This window comes from Cavia porcellus, unplaced genomic scaffold, assembly GCF_034190915.1.
Source record: "Cavia porcellus strain 051 isolate PalLab524CR breed Dunkin Hartley unplaced genomic scaffold, mCavPor4.1 scaffold_16, whole genome shotgun sequence".
NCBI lineage: Eukaryota > Metazoa > Chordata > Mammalia > Rodentia > Caviidae > Cavia > Cavia porcellus.
In genome coordinates, this window is record NW_026947499.1 from 1,172,735 (window position 1) to 1,190,107 (window position 17,373).

At 60.8% G+C, this 17,373-nt stretch overlaps 1 protein-coding gene and 1 long non-coding RNA gene across 4 annotated transcripts in view; one reads left to right on the forward strand and one right to left on the reverse strand.

The window, feature by feature from the left end:
* The window catches only part of Adgrd1 (adhesion G protein-coupled receptor D1), a 63,330-nt gene that overhangs the window by 34,866 nt on the left and 11,091 nt on the right, over positions 1–17,373 (reverse strand). For all 3 annotated transcript variants that reach the window (XM_013149004.3, XM_013148999.3, XM_003461163.5), the window contains 10 exons: positions 16,751–16,867; positions 12,506–12,685; positions 9,662–9,916; positions 7,877–7,941; positions 7,119–7,274; positions 4,333–4,392; positions 2,802–2,919; positions 2,005–2,115; positions 1,594–1,669; positions 989–1,130 (listed from right to left, as the gene is read on the reverse strand). In XM_013149004.3, the coding sequence (XP_013004458.2) occupies positions 989–1,130; positions 1,594–1,669; positions 2,005–2,115; positions 2,802–2,919; positions 4,333–4,392; positions 7,119–7,274; positions 7,877–7,941; positions 9,662–9,916; positions 12,506–12,685; positions 16,751–16,867 (1,280 nt within the window). The remainder of the gene's footprint in view (positions 1–988; positions 1,131–1,593; positions 1,670–2,004; positions 2,116–2,801; positions 2,920–4,332; positions 4,393–7,118; positions 7,275–7,876; positions 7,942–9,661; positions 9,917–12,505; positions 12,686–16,750; positions 16,868–17,373) is intronic.
* On the forward strand, positions 1,583–4,008 carry LOC134470590 (uncharacterized). The gene is made up of 2 exons (XR_010039537.1): positions 1,583–1,722; positions 2,196–4,008. It is a non-coding gene; the product is annotated as an uncharacterized LOC134470590 (long non-coding RNA).

Consider the following 17,373-nt stretch of genomic DNA (forward strand, 5'->3'; position numbering starts at 1 on the left):
AGGAGCAGGTGTGGGATGTGTGGGAGATAGTCATAGATGGGGGGTGTGCACTGCGCATCTGTGTGTGCACTGTGGCTCGTGCTGTGCACGTGCTGTGTGCATGTGACAGGTGAGTGTGCACGTGTCTGTGAAGGGCACATGTGCACGGGTGACTCCCTGGTGTCTGGGGGCACCAAGCCCTGACTCTGTAGCTGTCAACCCTGCTCCTCTGCCTCCTCCTGCCCCAGCTCTTTGGGGTCACCCAGAGCTCTCGACGCACAGGGCCCACTGGCCTGGACACAGAGGCTGCTCTGCTTGGGCTCAGCCTTCTTGGTTGTGACTGCTGTGCTGTGCCGGTCAAACTGGAGGAGGACCGTCCCAGCAGAGGGCACCTGTCCACTCCTGGAGCCCTGCCCTAGGGACACACCCCCAAACCTCGCCCATAGTTACACTTTGGGGGGAAGCTGCACCCTCTTGTAGCCATCCACTGGGGTCACGCCCCCCACCACGCTCTGCCCCATGCTCCAAATTGGCCACGCCCTCTGAAGCCATGCCCTCTGAGCCAGGTCTGCCCACATGCACTGGCCAGGGGGAATCCTCCAGGCAGAATTGTGGTTTTGAGGCATGGAGGCAACCAGCTGGGCACATGGACCCCGGAGCAGGAAAGGCCTCTCAGAACAGCAGCCGTTTGTGCTGACGCTGTCAGCGAGATGCGGGAGAGCCCAACGACACACACCCCTTCTCCAAGCAGACACTTGCCATGAACTGGAGACACCACAAGGGCTCCACATGGCCCCCAAGGCCACCCGACCACCATCTGCATGACCGGCACCGCTTGCCATCCACAAGCTGTCCGCCGTGGGTCTCACAAAGCCACAGGGAAGGGGCTGCGGAACCCCGCAGGAACAGAGGACCTGGGCTCCTCACATGTTGCTCAGATGCCCTCCAGTGGCCCCTCGGCGCTGACCAGACTCTGGTGTGCATCAGGAAGGGGTTTGAGCCAACTCACCAGTGTGTGTCTGAGGTGCACGGTGACCAGGGGAGGCCCGGAGAGGTTTTGGGACAGCGCAGGTGGGGGGCGCACCTCCAGTGAGATGAGAGGGCTGACAGCAAACAGCAGGCCATCTCTGCAGCTGGCCGCCACAGGAATCCTGGGAAGTAAGGGGACACGGTGACCTTGTCTGACCAGCTGTATGACCCTGGCAGACTCCTGCCTGCCTGTGTGGACTCCCTTGCACCATGACCCAGTGGTGTGCAGATGCTGGTGCAGGGGTGTCTGCTACTGTGGTTCCCTCCAGGTGACCCCTGGCCCAGTGTCCAGCCCTCTGTCCAGGTCAGTGCCCCAGCCATGCCAGGGAGGGGCGAGGGGCCTCAGGTGAGGATGCTGAACAAAGAGGTTCCTTCTCTGGCTGGACACTTGCTCTAAAAGATGAAGCCAAGGAGAGCTGACCATCAGTGGGGAGAGAGTGGCTGGACAGGGCGTCCACTCCAAGGAGAGGCCTAGCACACTGTGGGAAAGGAGCCAGCCCCCCGGGATGCAGTGTGGGCCCTAACCCTAACCCTATCCCATGACCCCAGCCCCTCCCCTCCACTGCAGGACCCCGAGAGACTCACTTAGTGCTGGCCGGGGGGATGCTGCTCACGAAGTTGTGTATGGAGTGGTAAGAAAGGCCCACGAGGGTGGTCCAGGCTGGGGACAGAGCAGAGCCGGGACATCGTCACACATGGAAGGAGCAGAGGGAGGTGAGATCCCAACCTGGACAACTGCTACCCCTGTCCCCCAGCAGCAGAGCACAGCCGGGCTGGCGACACCGCTCCCGGGAGCCACCGCCCAAGCCCTCTGCAGAGGACCCGGACGCCCAGGGTACAGGAGGCCACAGAAGCCGGTTCGCTTCTCAGGCACCCGAGGCCAGGCTCCGCATGAACTCGCTGCGTGTGGGAGGCTGGAACCCAGAGCCTGGATGGAGCCTCACCAGTGCGGCTGTCCCGAGTGGGGTCATCCTGGATAGCCCATGTCACACTCACCCGGGCCACGGAGGGCCTCCCCGGGAATCTCGATGTAGCTGTCCCCGTGGGCAGGAAAGCGGTAGTGAGCTGTGCTCAGGGACCTCGGGAGGAGCTTGGTGACAGAGAAATCTGTGGGCGGGACAGGGGTGCAGGTCAGCTCAGTGGGCTCCAGTTGCGGAGCTGAGGGCTGCGGACCCCTCCTCTCCTAGCCAGGCAGCCCTCAGTGAGACTGCCTTGGTGAACAAGGACTGAAAGCAACACATGCCCAGCGAGGCCAGCACTGCGGGAGCTGGGGCTGAGGCCCAGGCAAGCGCTCCGCCAGGAGACCCTGCTCCTCATGTCCAGCCAGCTGGGAGATACGAAGACCCCACAGCTACAGCTCTGCAGGCTTGCGGACCTGAGAAGACCCTGAAAAATGACACAGCTTACAAAGCAGGTGCACCCTGGCCTGGAGGTGACCACGGGCAGCCACACTGCCTCCAAGGTTGCCCTCTGGGCAGCTGAGATTCTGGCCGTGGCCGCTGTGTAAACCATGGCTGTGGCTGCTCCCATGGAAGACACAGAGCAGGAGGCCATACGTCAGCCTCCCGTGACACCTGCTACCCTGGTAACGCCAGCAACCCCTGACTCTGAGACCACTTCTCTGCTATGCATGCAGACACTGAGGGACAGGTGCCTGCATCTCTGAGAACCATGCATGTGGCCCTGTGTCCGGCTCCCTGTCCAGCTCCTGCTCCCACGGGTGACGCTGGAGCCAACAGTGGGCCCAGCACCCCTGGCCCCCTTCACCACCACCCACCACCGACCACGGCCACCTGCCACAGGAGAGGAGCCCTCGAGGGTGATCTCGGGCCTGCGGCCATGCAGCTTCAGAGACACATGGCCCAGGACAACGTCGATGGTGTTGATGAGGCCAGACACCAAGGCCTTGTCCTAGAAAGAGAAGCAGCATGAGGCCTCTTTGCCATGCGCTGGCCCAAGGCCAGGAGGGCCCAGTGGACGCTGCCACTGCATGGCCAGGACCCCAGTCACGTGTCTCTGTCATCCGTGGGGCGCAAGTCACCCTCAGACTCACAGGACGAGGATCCACCTCTGCCCCCAGGCTGCCTGCCCCTCCCCGGCCCCTGAAAGACACTGTCTACAGACACCAGGGCCAAGCCGGCCTTCTCCTGGGGCTCTGACCTGGCTTCCACCACCAAGGGGAACTCAGCACGGGCTGCTTGCCGACGTGTGCTGGGGGTGGGCAGCTGTACACGCACTCTGTGACCCACACCGGAGCCTGCCGGCTCCAAGGCTTTGGCACTGCTTACGTGAGGCCAGGTTTGAATATTTTGCATTCAAAACCAGAAGCCCATCTGCCCAAGTGCCCCGCAGGCCGCCTCGGGGACTTGGGGGACAAACTCCCTCCAAATCCCAAGCTCCTTCTTAAAGGAGCATGGTTTCTAGGTACAACTGCGTCACAATTACACTCCGGACATGTTCCTCTCGCTTAACCCTAACCACACCCCGTGGGAAGCTCTTCCATTGCAAAGGTTGTCAGCAGGAAACTGCCACACAAGCGTGTTACTGAAGCAGGTGGAGAGGAGATGCCCGCACCCCACTCTCCTGCTCCGCCTCTGTTTGCACCTTGGGAGCCACAGAGGGCAGCGGCAGAGAGACAGAGCCAGGGTTCCGGGGTGCAGAGCTGCAGGACGTGGAGTCTGCCGTGACCACAGCTCAGCCCCACTCTCCTAACCAACAGGGCACTGCAGTCCAGTGCTCCACGTCCCAGTGGCCTTGACGGGACTGGGGGCCCGGGTCAGCCAGGCCTGCGACATGTTTGCAGAACCCGTCTGCGTCCGTGTGGACTGAACCCCAGGCCCCAGGGGCTGCGTGGTGGCTGGGAGCCATCTGTGCCCGGCATCCCGATTTCTGGTGACTTTATTCTCCTTATGTCTTTATTCCCAGCTTTTCCACAGCCATTTGTTGACTGGTGTTACTGTGAAATCAGCATTTCAGAATGAAGTCCTTAATTCCCTCGAATCATTTCGAGTGCAGGAGGCGATGGCCCGCTCTACTGCGGAGCCCGGATCCTCTTGGGGGTTCATTTTATATTTGACCCTGTTATCTTTCAGCATCAGGCGCGTTTGTGACTGTGTAAAACCCATGTGAGGTGAATCGGGAGACCTGGGCCCACCCGTGGGTGCTGGACGCAGACTGGTCCCGCATCCCCACGGCCAGATGCGGCTCTGGGGAAGGTGTAGGTGACATGGGGATGGAGACTGCAGCACCACCCTTAGGGACGTGAATTGGGCCACTGCTACGTGACCAAGTGTCCCCAGCGAAGGTCGCAGTGGTTTCTCTCACCTCTGACGCCGCCTTCCAGCCGGGCAGCAGCAGCACCTCGCCCACGGTCCACAGGAAGGTCTAAGGGCAGCAGAATGACACTGTTAGCCACACAAGACCTTGGGGTCCCCCCTTCCCACCCCACTATCTTGAGTAGACAGCCTAGAGCCGGGGCAGCTCCCTGGAGTATTAAGGCTCCAGGCTGCTTTCCAATATAATAATGTCCACCAGCCGAGTGGACATCGATGCTGGTGGCTACGGCAGGGCCCTGAGTCCACTGCTGAGACCTGGGGGTGTCCATGACAGCAAAGGCTTAGGAACACATTCTTCTTCTTTTTTTTTTTTTTTTTTTTTTTTTTGCCTTTTTCCTTTTTATCGGTACCAGGGATCGAACTCACGACTGCCTGCTTGCAAGGCAGGCACTTATGCCGCTGAGCTAAATCCCCAGCCCCTGGAACACGTTCTTCTTTAGAGCCACTTCTGGTTCAGTTCATGATTGTATCCCAAAAATGACATTACGTTTTAACATTTTCATATTGGGTGGGAGATTTAAGTGAAAAGTGTGGAATTCCTGCTCTTTTTTTTGAAATAGTAGAAGTTTAGGTCACTTCACCCAGTGCTCACCGACAGCCGCCCCATGGCCGGCCTCACGCCCCTGCACCCATCTCCTGCCGTCGGCCCCAGAGTTAAACGGCAGCCTCATCAAAAAGACCCAACTGCCGCCCCCACACTTCTGCCCACTTGGTGTTTACAGGGCAGTCTGTCCAAGGTCCTCACTCTTAACCTGCATTCTGCAGATGTGATCGAAGCCCCCGAAGTGCGAGGCCAGCCCAGGGCAGGCTGCACAGAGCCCGTTACCAAGGCACAGGGCACGGGGAGCACACAGGGGACGCCTTAACCCCTCTCATCAGTGAGCTCATCCGCTCCGCTCACAAGCCCGCGTCTGGCAAAGTCCTGAGGAAGCCTTGTCTGAGCTGCCTCCGTCCCTACACAGCCAGAAATGGGGGCTTGTGCCTCGGCACCCACAGCACAGCCCTGAGGACCAGCCCCGGGGACCACTCTGCTTCGAGGGCCCTGACACCAAGAGCACGCGGTGATTATGCTCCAGCTGCATGCACCACCGTTGGGCGGGCAGGGCACTGGCACAAGGCAGATGCTGACTATGAACCATCTGCACACACTGCTGGGTAGAGGACAGAGCACTGGCACCAAGAATAGGCCCGTATTGGGTGCTAGCTGTGTACAAGGCACCCCCATCCCAGTGACCCCACAGGGCCTCGCTCCACAGAAACAAGTATAGCTTGATACTAACGAAGCACTTGCTGCATACCAGGCCCTGTCCCGGTGAGCCCCACAGCCTCCTCCACTGACATGCCTAAGGACCTGTGAGGCTGTCCAAATCCGGGGGACCCGAGCCTGCCCTTCCCATGGGAGCTGGAAGGGCTCCCACAGAGGCAGTCCTGCCCTCTCAGAGATCCTACAGGTTGGCTGAGCCATAACACCAGTTTTAACCTCCCACCAGTGATTGGTCTACTAGTGGTCACGTGACCTGACTCTGAACAATGAAATGTGTTAGGTTGCTACAGAGCATCATAGAAAGCACTCTGTCCTATAACTAGGAGTCACTGGCCCCTCCCCTCTTCAGAGCCATGGGTGAGACAGCGGGCACTGCCCAGGTCCTGTGAGATGGTACCATCCATGCTAAGAGGGACCTGCGAGCTGTCCCTGGAGCAGAGAGGAGGCTACCCAGCTTCCCACCACCATCACCGGCCCCTTTGGAAGCCCCATTCGCGACATGTGTCTCCTCAGCACAGCCTCAAGCACCAGCACCAGCTGAGAGCCGGGCTGCCCTGCCTCCCCATACCTGTGCCCGTTCCTCCCTAGCAGTTTCCAAAACCCATGTCTCTCTCTCCCCAAAGCCCCAGCCAGGCGTGGCTGCCTGCTGTGAGTGGTGCAGTCTGCAGCATCTCACCCTGACAGGGTGGCTAACGGGAGCACGGTGTCACCTTCAGCAAGCACATGGTTTGCCGTGCATTGCCTGGGAGCCTTCAACAGACAGCAAGGAAGTCAAGAGCCCTCGAGATGGGCTCGGTGCCCAGCAGACTGTGTGTGCACCCGGGAGCCCCACAGGGACACCTCCGTGACTTTATAAACCCTCCAGGTGCCTTGACAGGGAGCCGTCTCAGACACCCCTCCTCTCTCCGCACCAGCAAGGGCCCTGGCACAACAAGACCCTACCTGCCCCTCTGCTCCACCTAGAGAGTGCTTTGAGGAGGCCTCCCGGTTTGAGTGCCTGCCACGGGCCTGCATTCTAGGACTGCTTGGCACAGCGCTGAGGCTCCCACTGAGTGCAGACCGTGGCTCTGGCCCACCTGTCGGAGCCCTAGCGTGATCCAGACTAGAAGTCTTGGACCCAAATGTTCCAGGAGCACAGGAGGTGCTTGGAGGTACCAGGCAGGCTGGACATTAAGACAATTGAAGATGCCTGGCCTGTGGGGACACTCCCGTCATCCCAGCACTCAGGAAGGCTGAGGCAGGAGGGTCACTGTGATTCAGGACTATCCTGTGCTACAAAGTGAGCTCAGGGCCAGCCTGAACTGCACAGCGAGACCCCGTCTCAAAAAAAAAAAAAAAAAAAAAAAAATTGAAGACACAAGTCTGAGCTCCATGGCGCTGTCAGCTGTGGTCAGTCCATGAGGAGCCCAAACCCTGACTTTTACACAAAGGCTCCTGCCTCTTAACGCCAGGCCGTGGACCAGCCTCACGCTGGCCCTGGTGCACCTGACTCGGGCACCGCAGGGCTTTACCTCCGTGAGGTTCAGCGCTGTTTCCTCCGAGAGGGACTTGTTGGGTAAGCTGAGGGACATGCTTCGAAGGTAGCTCAGTGCCACGTGGGGCCTCGAGAAGTTCTTCCTCTCCTCTGTCAGGTTGGCTATGATGGGGTGGTAGGCATCTCTGGGCACCTGAGAGAAACCAGCCATGGAGTTCCCGGGGGAACCAAGGCCAGGGCCTTGCTGCGGGCCGAGGACCCCCAGCCCGTGACGGCAGTGAAGGCCCCACCCCACCGGGCCTGCTGTGACTGCCTTGCAGCAGAGGACAGAAGAGTCCATTGGATAGAAGGCGTGGGCTCAGGGAGCCGCGCACAGGGAGAGGGAGAACCAGCCTCGGGGCCAGGGGAGGCTTCAAATCCCACCCTGCCCCAGGTTCTCCACAGGGACGGCCTCTGGCTACACAGGCTAACTGGGGCAGCGAGGCTTGCTGTACAAATTGATTCTCTCTTCGGCTGTCAAAAGCAAAGATACTGCAGGACGCTCAGCCGGGGCAGGACACCAGCGGGCCGTTATTTGTCCCAGGAATCTCAGCCCCCTCCCCTTCCAGCACCGGGGTCCCTGCGACAGGAACCCAGGCTCCCTGCCTTCGGTCAGCTCCCCAGGTCGGCGTCCCTTCTGTTTACTCTTGCTTTCCAGGGCCAGTAAGAGAGCCGGTCATTAGTGAGTCTCTGCCCTCCTGGCCCCCCGTGCAGGCACAGACACCGGAAGGGGCGAGGTCAAAGCCCAAGGCTCACCGTGGCGATGGCCGTCAGCATCGTGACGCTGGGCAGCGGGGTGGAGGACGGCAGACGGTGCTTTCCTGGAAAAGATGAAGGAGGCTTACTCGGCACTAAGCCCTCCCCCCGGCTATGTAGATCAGTTTGGCCTTGAACTCATGACAACGCTCCTGCCTCAGCCTCCCGAGTGCTGGAATTACAGGCGTGCACCCCGACAGCTGGCTTGTCACCCCGCAACTGACAGGCTGTGATGTTTTGAGTAGAAATGTTGCTGAAAAGATAAAGAACTAATAAATCAGCTTAATAGGTAGATTATATAGATTTTCCTAGCTCGAATTACTTTTCCATTTATATTCTGAATTGCTTTTGCATACCATTCATGCGACTCATCACATAAGAAGGTGATTTTTATGCAAGATGTCACTGATTTAAAACAAATCATGAAAAACAGGCTTCGGTCATGCCCGGGTGAGGTCGAGGGGAAGCTGCAGAACTGTCTGTCCAGCAAGGACGGGAGCTCTGAGGACAGGGGCTGCTCTGGCTGGGGAAGCCGTCTCCAGTCTCTCTGGGTGGCCTGAGGAAACCACGTTGGTGGCCTCACTGTCCCCTAGTGGCCGGCGGACCCAGACACCACACTGATGGGAGAACTGGGCCCCAAGCTGCTCTGCTCCTCTGTTCCGGTGACACGCATTCCTCGGCGTCCAGGAGTCAAGGCCACATCACACCTACGTTTGACTCAAGCAAGACAACAGCAAAAAGGGCCATGGAGCTCTGCTCCATGGTGACCACGGGAGGCCAGGGAGACGCAGGCCTCACCCTGCAAGTGCCCAGCACACGGCGCCCCTTCCCCCATCCTGCTGGCAGGGTCGGGCCTGGCTGGCATGGCAGGGGCCAGCAGTCACCTTTGAAGGGCACAGAGAGGCACTCACCCCGTGGATGGCACCACAGTGGTCGATGGGGAGAAGGAGTGCCCTGCCCGGCTGGCCTCAGAGAAAGGGCCTCTCCAGGGACCTGCGGCCATCACTGCACCTGTGTACATGCTTGGGAACAGTGTGGCCGTGCGGACATGGTGGGGACAGGTCTGAAGGGCAAGCAGGAGGCGGCACACACTTTTAAGTGGTTAAACTGACGTGACGGGGAGGGTTCCTCGGTTTCTCAAAAGTGACTCCCGGCCGCCCCCGGCACGGCCCCTTTAGCGTGGATATTTGAATCCTGATCCGCCCAACCTTCCCTGCGCCCAGCAGAGATGGCCCCTTGTGCTCCACGCTGCTGGGGCATTCGGGGTTTAGTGCACTGAGGGCCTGAATATTCAAATCCCTGACCGCTGTGGGCCTCCAGCACACACACTTTCGAGCTGGGACCAGAGGGAGGGTTGTGTATGGGTCACTCCTCCAGGAATCCCAGCACCCTGGAAGGCTGAGGCAGGAGGAGCCCAGGTTCAAGTTAGTGGCTTAGCAACCCTGCCTCGAAATAAAAAATAAACTTGTGTGTGTTGGAACACACCTGTGCTCCTGGCACTCAGGAGGCTGACCCAGGAGGATCACTGTGCATTCAAGGCCAGCCTGGGCTACACAGTGAGACCCTGGCTCAAAAGACTAAAACTTTATTAGAAGGCCCTGAGTTCAGTTCCCACGACCACCTAACGATGAAGCTCGTTAGCTCCTCTGTCTTATGTTGTGGAACAGGACAGTGCTGAGAGGTCTGTAGGGATGTTGCTCACACCCACCACACTGCCCGCGGTGGGACAGGGGGAAACAGGGGGCAGGGGGTGCCCAGGACAGAGCCCGGGGCACACTCACTGACCGACAGCGGCCGTGAAGTACATCCGGATCTCGGCTGGGTTCAGCGCCCGCTCCCAGAAGATGAACTCGTCAAAAGCGCCGTTCTCATAGCACTGGGTCCGGTCCTGCTCAGACCCGATCACCAGGTTCGTGCTGGGCTCCCCGTAGTCCCGCGACACTCTCCCGCGGGAGTCCCAGGTGCTCAGGGTCCCGTTGACGTAGACTTTGAGGCCCTCCTTGGATTTCCAGGTGAACAGGACGTGAGTCCAGTAAGGGCCTGAGGAGAGGAGGTGGCGGCTCTAGGCGGGTGGGACCAGCTCCCGGCGCGAGCCCTTCCTGTCCCTGTGCGCCCCCATCTTACCAGGACTGCTGACCTAAACTTGGGGAGCCCTGTGCGGGCCACAGCAGAGACTGAGCTTCTCCAGTCCCCTAGAGCCCAGGAAAGAGGCTGCCCTCCGGCCCCATCCTCAGAGGTAGTTTAAGAAGACTATGATCTAAATGTGGGAGCCACAAAGGTGAACGCCTGCGAGCCGAGGTGAGCGGATACTTTTTAAAAGGCAGGACACGAGCTCAGTAAGTGGTTAGAGCAGGACTGGGGACACAAGGTTAGCACGCAAAAGTCAGCGCTTTCCTCCGAACCCTGATGAACTGGTCAAACCTGTACTCTTAATAAACCCACACCATCGCTTATTCATGCAATGAAAAGAAATATGAGGGCCTTCGGTGTTCAGGTCTCACTTGCCTCAAACTGATTCTCCAGTTTCTATGCAAAGGTAGATACCCAGGAAACCCACATCAGTGAAGGGTAACATAGACTTGGAGGACAGACACCACCGGCCTGCAAGACTCACTGGACGGTCACCTTGGTCAGAATGGAGGGAGCGTGGGAGGGCTGGAGAGTTAGACAGATGGCAGCCCAGGGTCAGAAGCCCAGCCAGGCATGCCCAAGAACAACTGGAGATTCAGTACAAAAACAAAAGAGAAATAACTCTAGACAGACGTCAAACCCACCACAAAAGCCAAGCCAAAGTGAATGATGGACCCAAATATAAAATGTAAAACTATAAACTCCTGAAAATCACAGGAGAAAATCCAGATGCCCTGGAGTTTGGCAGTGACCTTCGCTGTCTGTGGCTGTTTGTTTGAGACAGGGTCTTTCCACGTGGCTCAGGCTCACCTCGAACTCGCTGGGCAGCCCAGGCTGGCCCCAACATCCTCCTGTCTCAGCCTCCCAAGGGCTGGCATCACTGGGGTGGGCCTGGGTGGTGATGACCTTCCCATCAGAACAAAAGGCACAGCCCATGGAGGAAACAGCTGACAGGCGGGCTTCATTAGAGCTAAGAACCTCTGCTCCGAGAAAGGTGCTGTCAGGACAAGGGCAGCCCCGGCCGCCAACGGGAGAGGAGCTTTGTGAAGGGCGTGATTCTGGCCCCTGAGGCCTGCAGCACACAGAGAACCCTTGGAACTCAGCAACCCACTGAACAGAGCGCGGACAAAAGGTCTGAACAGAGGACGCTGCTGCCCACAGCCCACTCAGTCCCCGGCGGGAACAGTGGGCCCTGGGTGACCAGGACATCGGTGTCAGCCCATCAGTCACAGCAAGAGCCTCTACGGGGGGCACGCCGGCCACGGGGAGGCTGAGGCGGATCTGCAAAACCACCAAGGCCCCGATTCGGGCCTGTGACCACGGTGCCAACCTCAGCTCTGAGCCAGGGAAGCTGACGGATATGACAGAGACCAGCTCCCAGCTCCTCGGGGAGCTCTGACCCAGAGCCTCCGTGTTCACCCACAGCGCATTGAGGCCAGCTGTGTTCCCTGCATTGGGCAAGTGCTGTGTTCAGAGGCTGGAGGGACCGGGCAGCTCTCCCAAAGGGCACGCTCAGCCCTGGCCCCTGACCCTGGACCGTGTACCTTACTGACAGTTCTCATCTCTGGAGGACACTTGTAAGGGAAGCTCTCCCTTCCCGTGCGAGTGGACTGTGGCGATCCCCGTCTCCAGTTCAGGGATCTAAGCCAAGTTCAGTCCCGAGAACCCGCCCGAGCCTGGTCCCGTGCCTGGGCTGAGGCTCCCACAGGAAAGGTGGCCGCACCCAGAGCCCGGGAGGAGGAGCCCCAGAGAGACCGCAGCACTGTGGGGACAGGAGGCGACGTAATTTCCCGTCTGGAGGATCCAGGAGGAGGAATTCTAAGAACGCTCTGCTCTGTTTGCTCACTCCCAGGGTGGGGTGCGTGCTCCCCTGAAAGCCTCGAGCCCTGCTGAAGCTGCCAGACCCCCGGGCCTCCACTAACCCCGCTCTGCCTTCCTACAGTGGCGCTGATACTGTCCCCATCTAACCAACGTGGAGACCAAGGCTCAAGGTCACAGGGCCCAAGGCGGGTGGCCAGGCCAGCCGGCTCCGCTTCCAGGCTTTCTAGGGAGTGAACCATGGAGCCACCGTGGACAGGCCAGGAAGGGACACCCTTGAGAGTCCCAAGAGGCCATCCCTGGCCTCCTTCCCGCCCTCCACCCCACCTGTCTCCCAGTCACTGCCTGGGCTGTCCCTACAGGCCCCCTCTGCCCTTCTCCAGGGTCCACTGCAGCCCTGCCCGGCCCTCCAGCTTCTGGTCCAGCCTCCAGCCTAGGCCAACAGATGGGCATCCCGCCACAGGGAAGTCGCCACCCTGGGCTCTGTGCCCTGTACCCCAGCCTTCCCACAGGGCCCTGTGTCCTCCAGCCCACCAAGTCTCCTCCCAGGCCACAGCCGTGTGCCCCCCAGCTCCCCTTCCCTGTGCCAGGCAGCTTGTCCCTCCACAGACAGGCAGGAAGAGGAGGCGGTGAAGGGGAAGAAAAGGACAAAATTTAACCAGGGCCAGGGATGCTACTCACCCAGCGGGCTGAAGGCAGCCTCCCACATCATGAAGTCATCACGCGTGTACAGCTCCACAGAGCCCCGGCTGCCACTGGAGCAGACCTTGAAGCCGTCAGAGATGACCTGTCCCCCGTACGTGGAAGGGGCTGGCCGGGACTGCTCTCCCTGGATCTTCCAGAAAAAGGAAAAGGTGACGCCTGGGGAGAGGAAGGGCAGGGTAAGTGGACGGAGGCACAGGGGATGGGGCATCACCGCTGTCCTGGTCCAGGGTTCCCGGGCGCCAGGCACCTTCCTGGGGGCCCAAGAAAGCATCCCTTGGAATGGCCCAGTGGCCCTGCTGCTGCCCAATTGCTCAGACAGGACTCCGAGGCCCCTGACACAGCTGTCCGGAGCCAGAGGATGCAGGGCATGGACACCGCGCCAGCCCAGGTCCACGCACGGCCGGGCAGCGTCTCAGAACTACAGCTCAATGTGCTTCTCAGCGGAAGGGGTCCTCCCGGGCCAGCTGGCTCATAACACTCAGAACCCCGCCTGCCCGTGGGTCCTTCTGTGCCCGTCAACGCAGTGCCAGGTTGTTGTCTCTACGTCCTCACAGAGCTGCGTCCCAAACAGCATCCGCACTGCATGTTGAGGCTTAAGGTTCTCATCAGCGTTTGAAGGAATCTTCCAAAGAGAGTAGGAGGCTCGGCCCCCTCAGATCCAGGCTTTAGAATCCGTCTCTGCAGGAGCTCCTGCCTGACCAGAGCACGCTTTGAGGTGTTTGATGTCTGAGATCACTATGGCAGCGACTGTTCCCAGGACATTCAAGGGCGAGTGCTTGGCAGGCCCAGACCCCGGGGGACCCACGGAGCAAGGTCCCTGTTACAACTGCAGTGTCCACAGCTGGTCACAGCGTGGGGTGGAGGAAGGGGCGGGCAGTGGCCCTGGCCTTTGTGTCAATGGCACTGCTCACTCTGGCCGTCTTCAGTGAGGCCGAATCCACAGCCACGGTGCCCTGGCAGGCGCCCTCACCGCGGGTCCCATGAGCCGAAGTTTTGTGCGAGTCCCCGCATTTATGGCGATGGCTCCACGTGGCAACCTTGGTGGGCTCCAAGCCTCTGCCATTCAGGGAAACCTGGGAATCAGCCCAAACAGCATCCGTGCTGCATGTTGAGGCTTAAGGTTCTCATCAGCGTTTGAAGGAATCTTCCAAAGAGAGTAGGAGGCTCGGCCCCCTCAGATCCAGGCTTTAGGTGCAGATCCGCGGGGAGGGCGAGGATCTCCTCACCCCAGCCCGGCCGGCACAGCAGCAGCCTCTGTGTGAGGTGTGGTCAGGTCTCTGTGGGGTCCCTGCCTGCATCTAGGGGGCACCACAGCCAGCACGGCAGTGAGGTCCAGGGGAACGGAGCCATCATGGTCACTGTAAGTGGAGCCCCGGCCTGGAGCTCACTGTGAGCGCTGAGTCCTGTGCCATCCAGAACACAAGGAGGACAGAGGGCACAAAGCCACGTGGGCACCTGACCAAGGTGACTGTGGATGGCGACGTTCTACGGGGTGGAGATCGCCCCTGTGCCACGCGGGTCAGCAGCCTGACAGGAAGGCACTGGTAATGCAGGAGCCGGGGAGGAACCGGGTCCCTTCGCACCACACCGCAGAAACAGGCTCACAGCCACCAGCCTCAGGCAGAGCAGGGACCCGGCCACCAGGGAGAGGCCCAGCAGCCCTGGAGGGCAGAGCAAGGATGTGGAGTCCAGGCAGGACACAGCGCTGAGGAGAGAGGGCCGGGCCGAACCGCTCTGTACACGGGAGCAGGAGCGGGAGGGTGACGGAGGCCACAGAGGGCAGCCAGGAGCTGGGGGAGGGCTCAGGGGGGCCTGCGGGGGGTGCCAGCAAGAAATGGGGACAGGAGAGCCATGCTCATGGGCTGTGGGCCATGGGGACACACAGACAGCCCCCAGCAGGGACACTGCTCCCACCCCATCTCCGCAGGCACCAGAGGCCCCTATCACCGACCCCATCTGAGGCAAACACGGGGCCCTCTCCTCCCCGCTCACGCCGGGGGAGATGGTGAAAGCCAGCAGGGCAGTGGCCGCTGCCCCTCGGCCCTAGCCTGGTCGAGGCCCCTGGAGCTGGCCTCGGCCCGAGCCAGAAGCTGCCGCAGGGCAGGGAGCCTGGGGGTCTCACAACCTTCAAAGAAAGGTCACAGATGTAGATTTTCTCATCTACAGGGCATGAATATGAATTTTTAAAAAACCGTTTAGAGCCCTGTGACAGCTGGCTGGGAGCACAGAGCGGGGACGTGGCGTGTGGGAGGTGGGAGCACGGACGCGGGAGCCACCTGCTGCCCACGGCCCGCCTGTGTGGCTGTGCCAGCCAGGCAGCATCCAGCCAAGGGGTGGAGGCGGACACGGCTCGTGGGGCCACGGTCTCTGGCCTGGGAGCTCCCCCCTGCAGGACTGGTCCCTGGGCCATCAGGAAGAAAGCACACTGTGGTGCTGGCAATCCTGCTGCCTCTGAGGCCTCAGTTTCCCCTCATGAGAGCTCCCCTGAGGCTGCCTGTGGTGTCTGAAGCCCCCGGCCCAGGTCCCTCAAGGCTTGGCTGTCCCTGGGGCTCTGCAGCCGCTGCCTGAGGTGCTGGAGCACGTGGAGGCCGGGCAGTCAGAGGACACAGCAGAGGCACCGCCTGCAGCCCAGGCCTGCAGCTGCCCACCACCAGCGTCGCTGCCCCAAGGGGGGCACCTGGCCAGGCTCTAAAGCAAGCGGGCTCCCGAGGTTCCGGTCAGGCGCCTGCTAACGAGGGGACCCGGCCAAGCCTGGCAGCTCTTCCTGCCACCCCACCCCATCCTGCAGGCAAGCGTCTCTGGGCACAAGCAGAGCTGATGCTGGTGTACAAGAGTGCCCAGGGTTAAGGCCAGGGAGCTGTGGGTGCCCTGCGCAATCAGCCGCTCTCCAGGTCACCCCACTGGGTGGCGCTGGGCTGAAGAGGAGCAGAAGAGAGAGGGGAAGCGTTCAGAGCCACAAGCTCTGGGCTGATGCCCGAACGGGCTCTTAAGGAGCAGCTGCTGGGAAGCGGGGTCCACGGGGCCTCCCGTCTTCACGCACCCCGAGATGGGGCTGTGTCAATCGGCCTGTTTTACTTCTAAGAGCTCAGGCTGCCCAAGGACCACAGAGAGGACCAAACCCCAGCACTGCCCCAAGCCAGGCTGCGAGATGCAGAGAAGGAACCACACAGGGGCCACATTGGATTCAGGGGCTCTCGGGACACTGGACATCCTTGGACATTCCCTAGTCTCAACCATGGTGGATAATTTAAAGTCTGACCCTGCTGCCCGCCAGGCCCAGCATGGCCAGAGGCCGGAATGTGCTGGAAAGTCTGCAGCTCTCCCTCAGGGGCCCGGGCAGCTGTCAGGGGCTCTCCCCTTGGGTCACCTGGGATGGACCCTGGGGTGCAGGGCAGCCTGCCCTTCCCCAAGCTGCGGCAAGGACAGGTGTTCTCTGGGTCTCCCACTGCTGTCCCCAAGCTGGGGCATGTGAGGTCTGGATGCGGGAACAAAGCCCAGAGTCTATGCGGCCATCTGCACCCATCCTGTGTGTCTCTGCCTCCTCCGTCTCCCCAGTGTGGATCCCGTCCTCCCCAGAGCTCACACCACTGACCCACAGGCGAGGCCGAGGAGCCCCAGGGCTCTGGGGGACCTGAAGGGGCCTCCTCCCTCTGGAAATGAACATCTTTACAATGTCACCAAGGAGCAGCCCTGCAGGCCGGAAGGTGGCCTGGTCACTGTGGTGAGCAGCCACCCGTCTCAGATCCACCTTGTCTACGTCATCTGAGCCAGACAGAGACCCTGGCACCTACCCGGGAGGGGGAGCCACATCTTCATCTCTCAGGACTTGGGCCCTGGGCTCCGCATGGCTTCAGCCAGGGCTGGGACAGCCCGGCTGCCTTAGGACATGAAAGTGGACACCGGCAGAGTTCACAGGCACACCCGGCCCCCACCCGAGCCAGAAATAACGCTGCGGGAGCCACCCCGCAATTTCCTCCCCACAAAGGCCACGGCACCACCGGGCCCTGTTTTAGGAAGGAGCTTTTTTCCCTTCTGCTTTTGTAAAATTAAACACATCTGCCACAGCAGCTCCGCGGGACGCCTGCATCCCCTGCCCGCTTGAACGTGACGGCCTCACACACCCGCAGCTGCTGAGGGCTTCACTGCCCGTCGGCCACCAGGCCAAGCGGGGTCACCGGCCGGCGAGCCAGGAGGAAGACCCAAGCCCCTGCCCTCACTCACCCGTGGGGCCGCACCGCGCGGGGCTGCTGATGCAGGAGGAGCTGTTGTAGAGAAGCAGGGTCACCCCCTTCTCCTCCCTGAGGTAGATGCTCTTGTTGACCTTCGCCTCCATGAGGTCTGGGGACACAGAAGACTGATCGTGAGGCCTGGCAGGGGACGCGGGCCCCAGGACACCCGGGTCAGACCCGCCACGAGCATGTGTGACGGCCAGTCATTAAATGACAGGACTTTCAGTCTCGGTGCTGGGTGACACTGAGACCTCGAGCTGCTGGTGCCAGCCGGGGCAGTGCACGTGTATACACCCAGTGAGGCTGTGACAGTCGTGCTGGCCCTCTGCCGCCCGCCTCTCAGTCCAGGCTCCTCTGGGAGCGGCCACTGGGACTCAGCCACGCGTGGGTGTGCATCCACACCCGCACCCTCCCCTCCCAAACTCTGGTCCCTCTGCGCGAGGCCAGAGCACGGCCCCACTTCAGACTCTCAGGGAGCCTCTCTGCTAGCACCCAAGCTGGTGGACCCGAGGGCCAGGTGGACGGAGGACAGACTCCACAGGGAAGCTGTGATGACCCCGGAGATGGGCATTTGTCCTTTGCTGGGGACACCAAGCCCAGCTGCCTGGGCTGCCC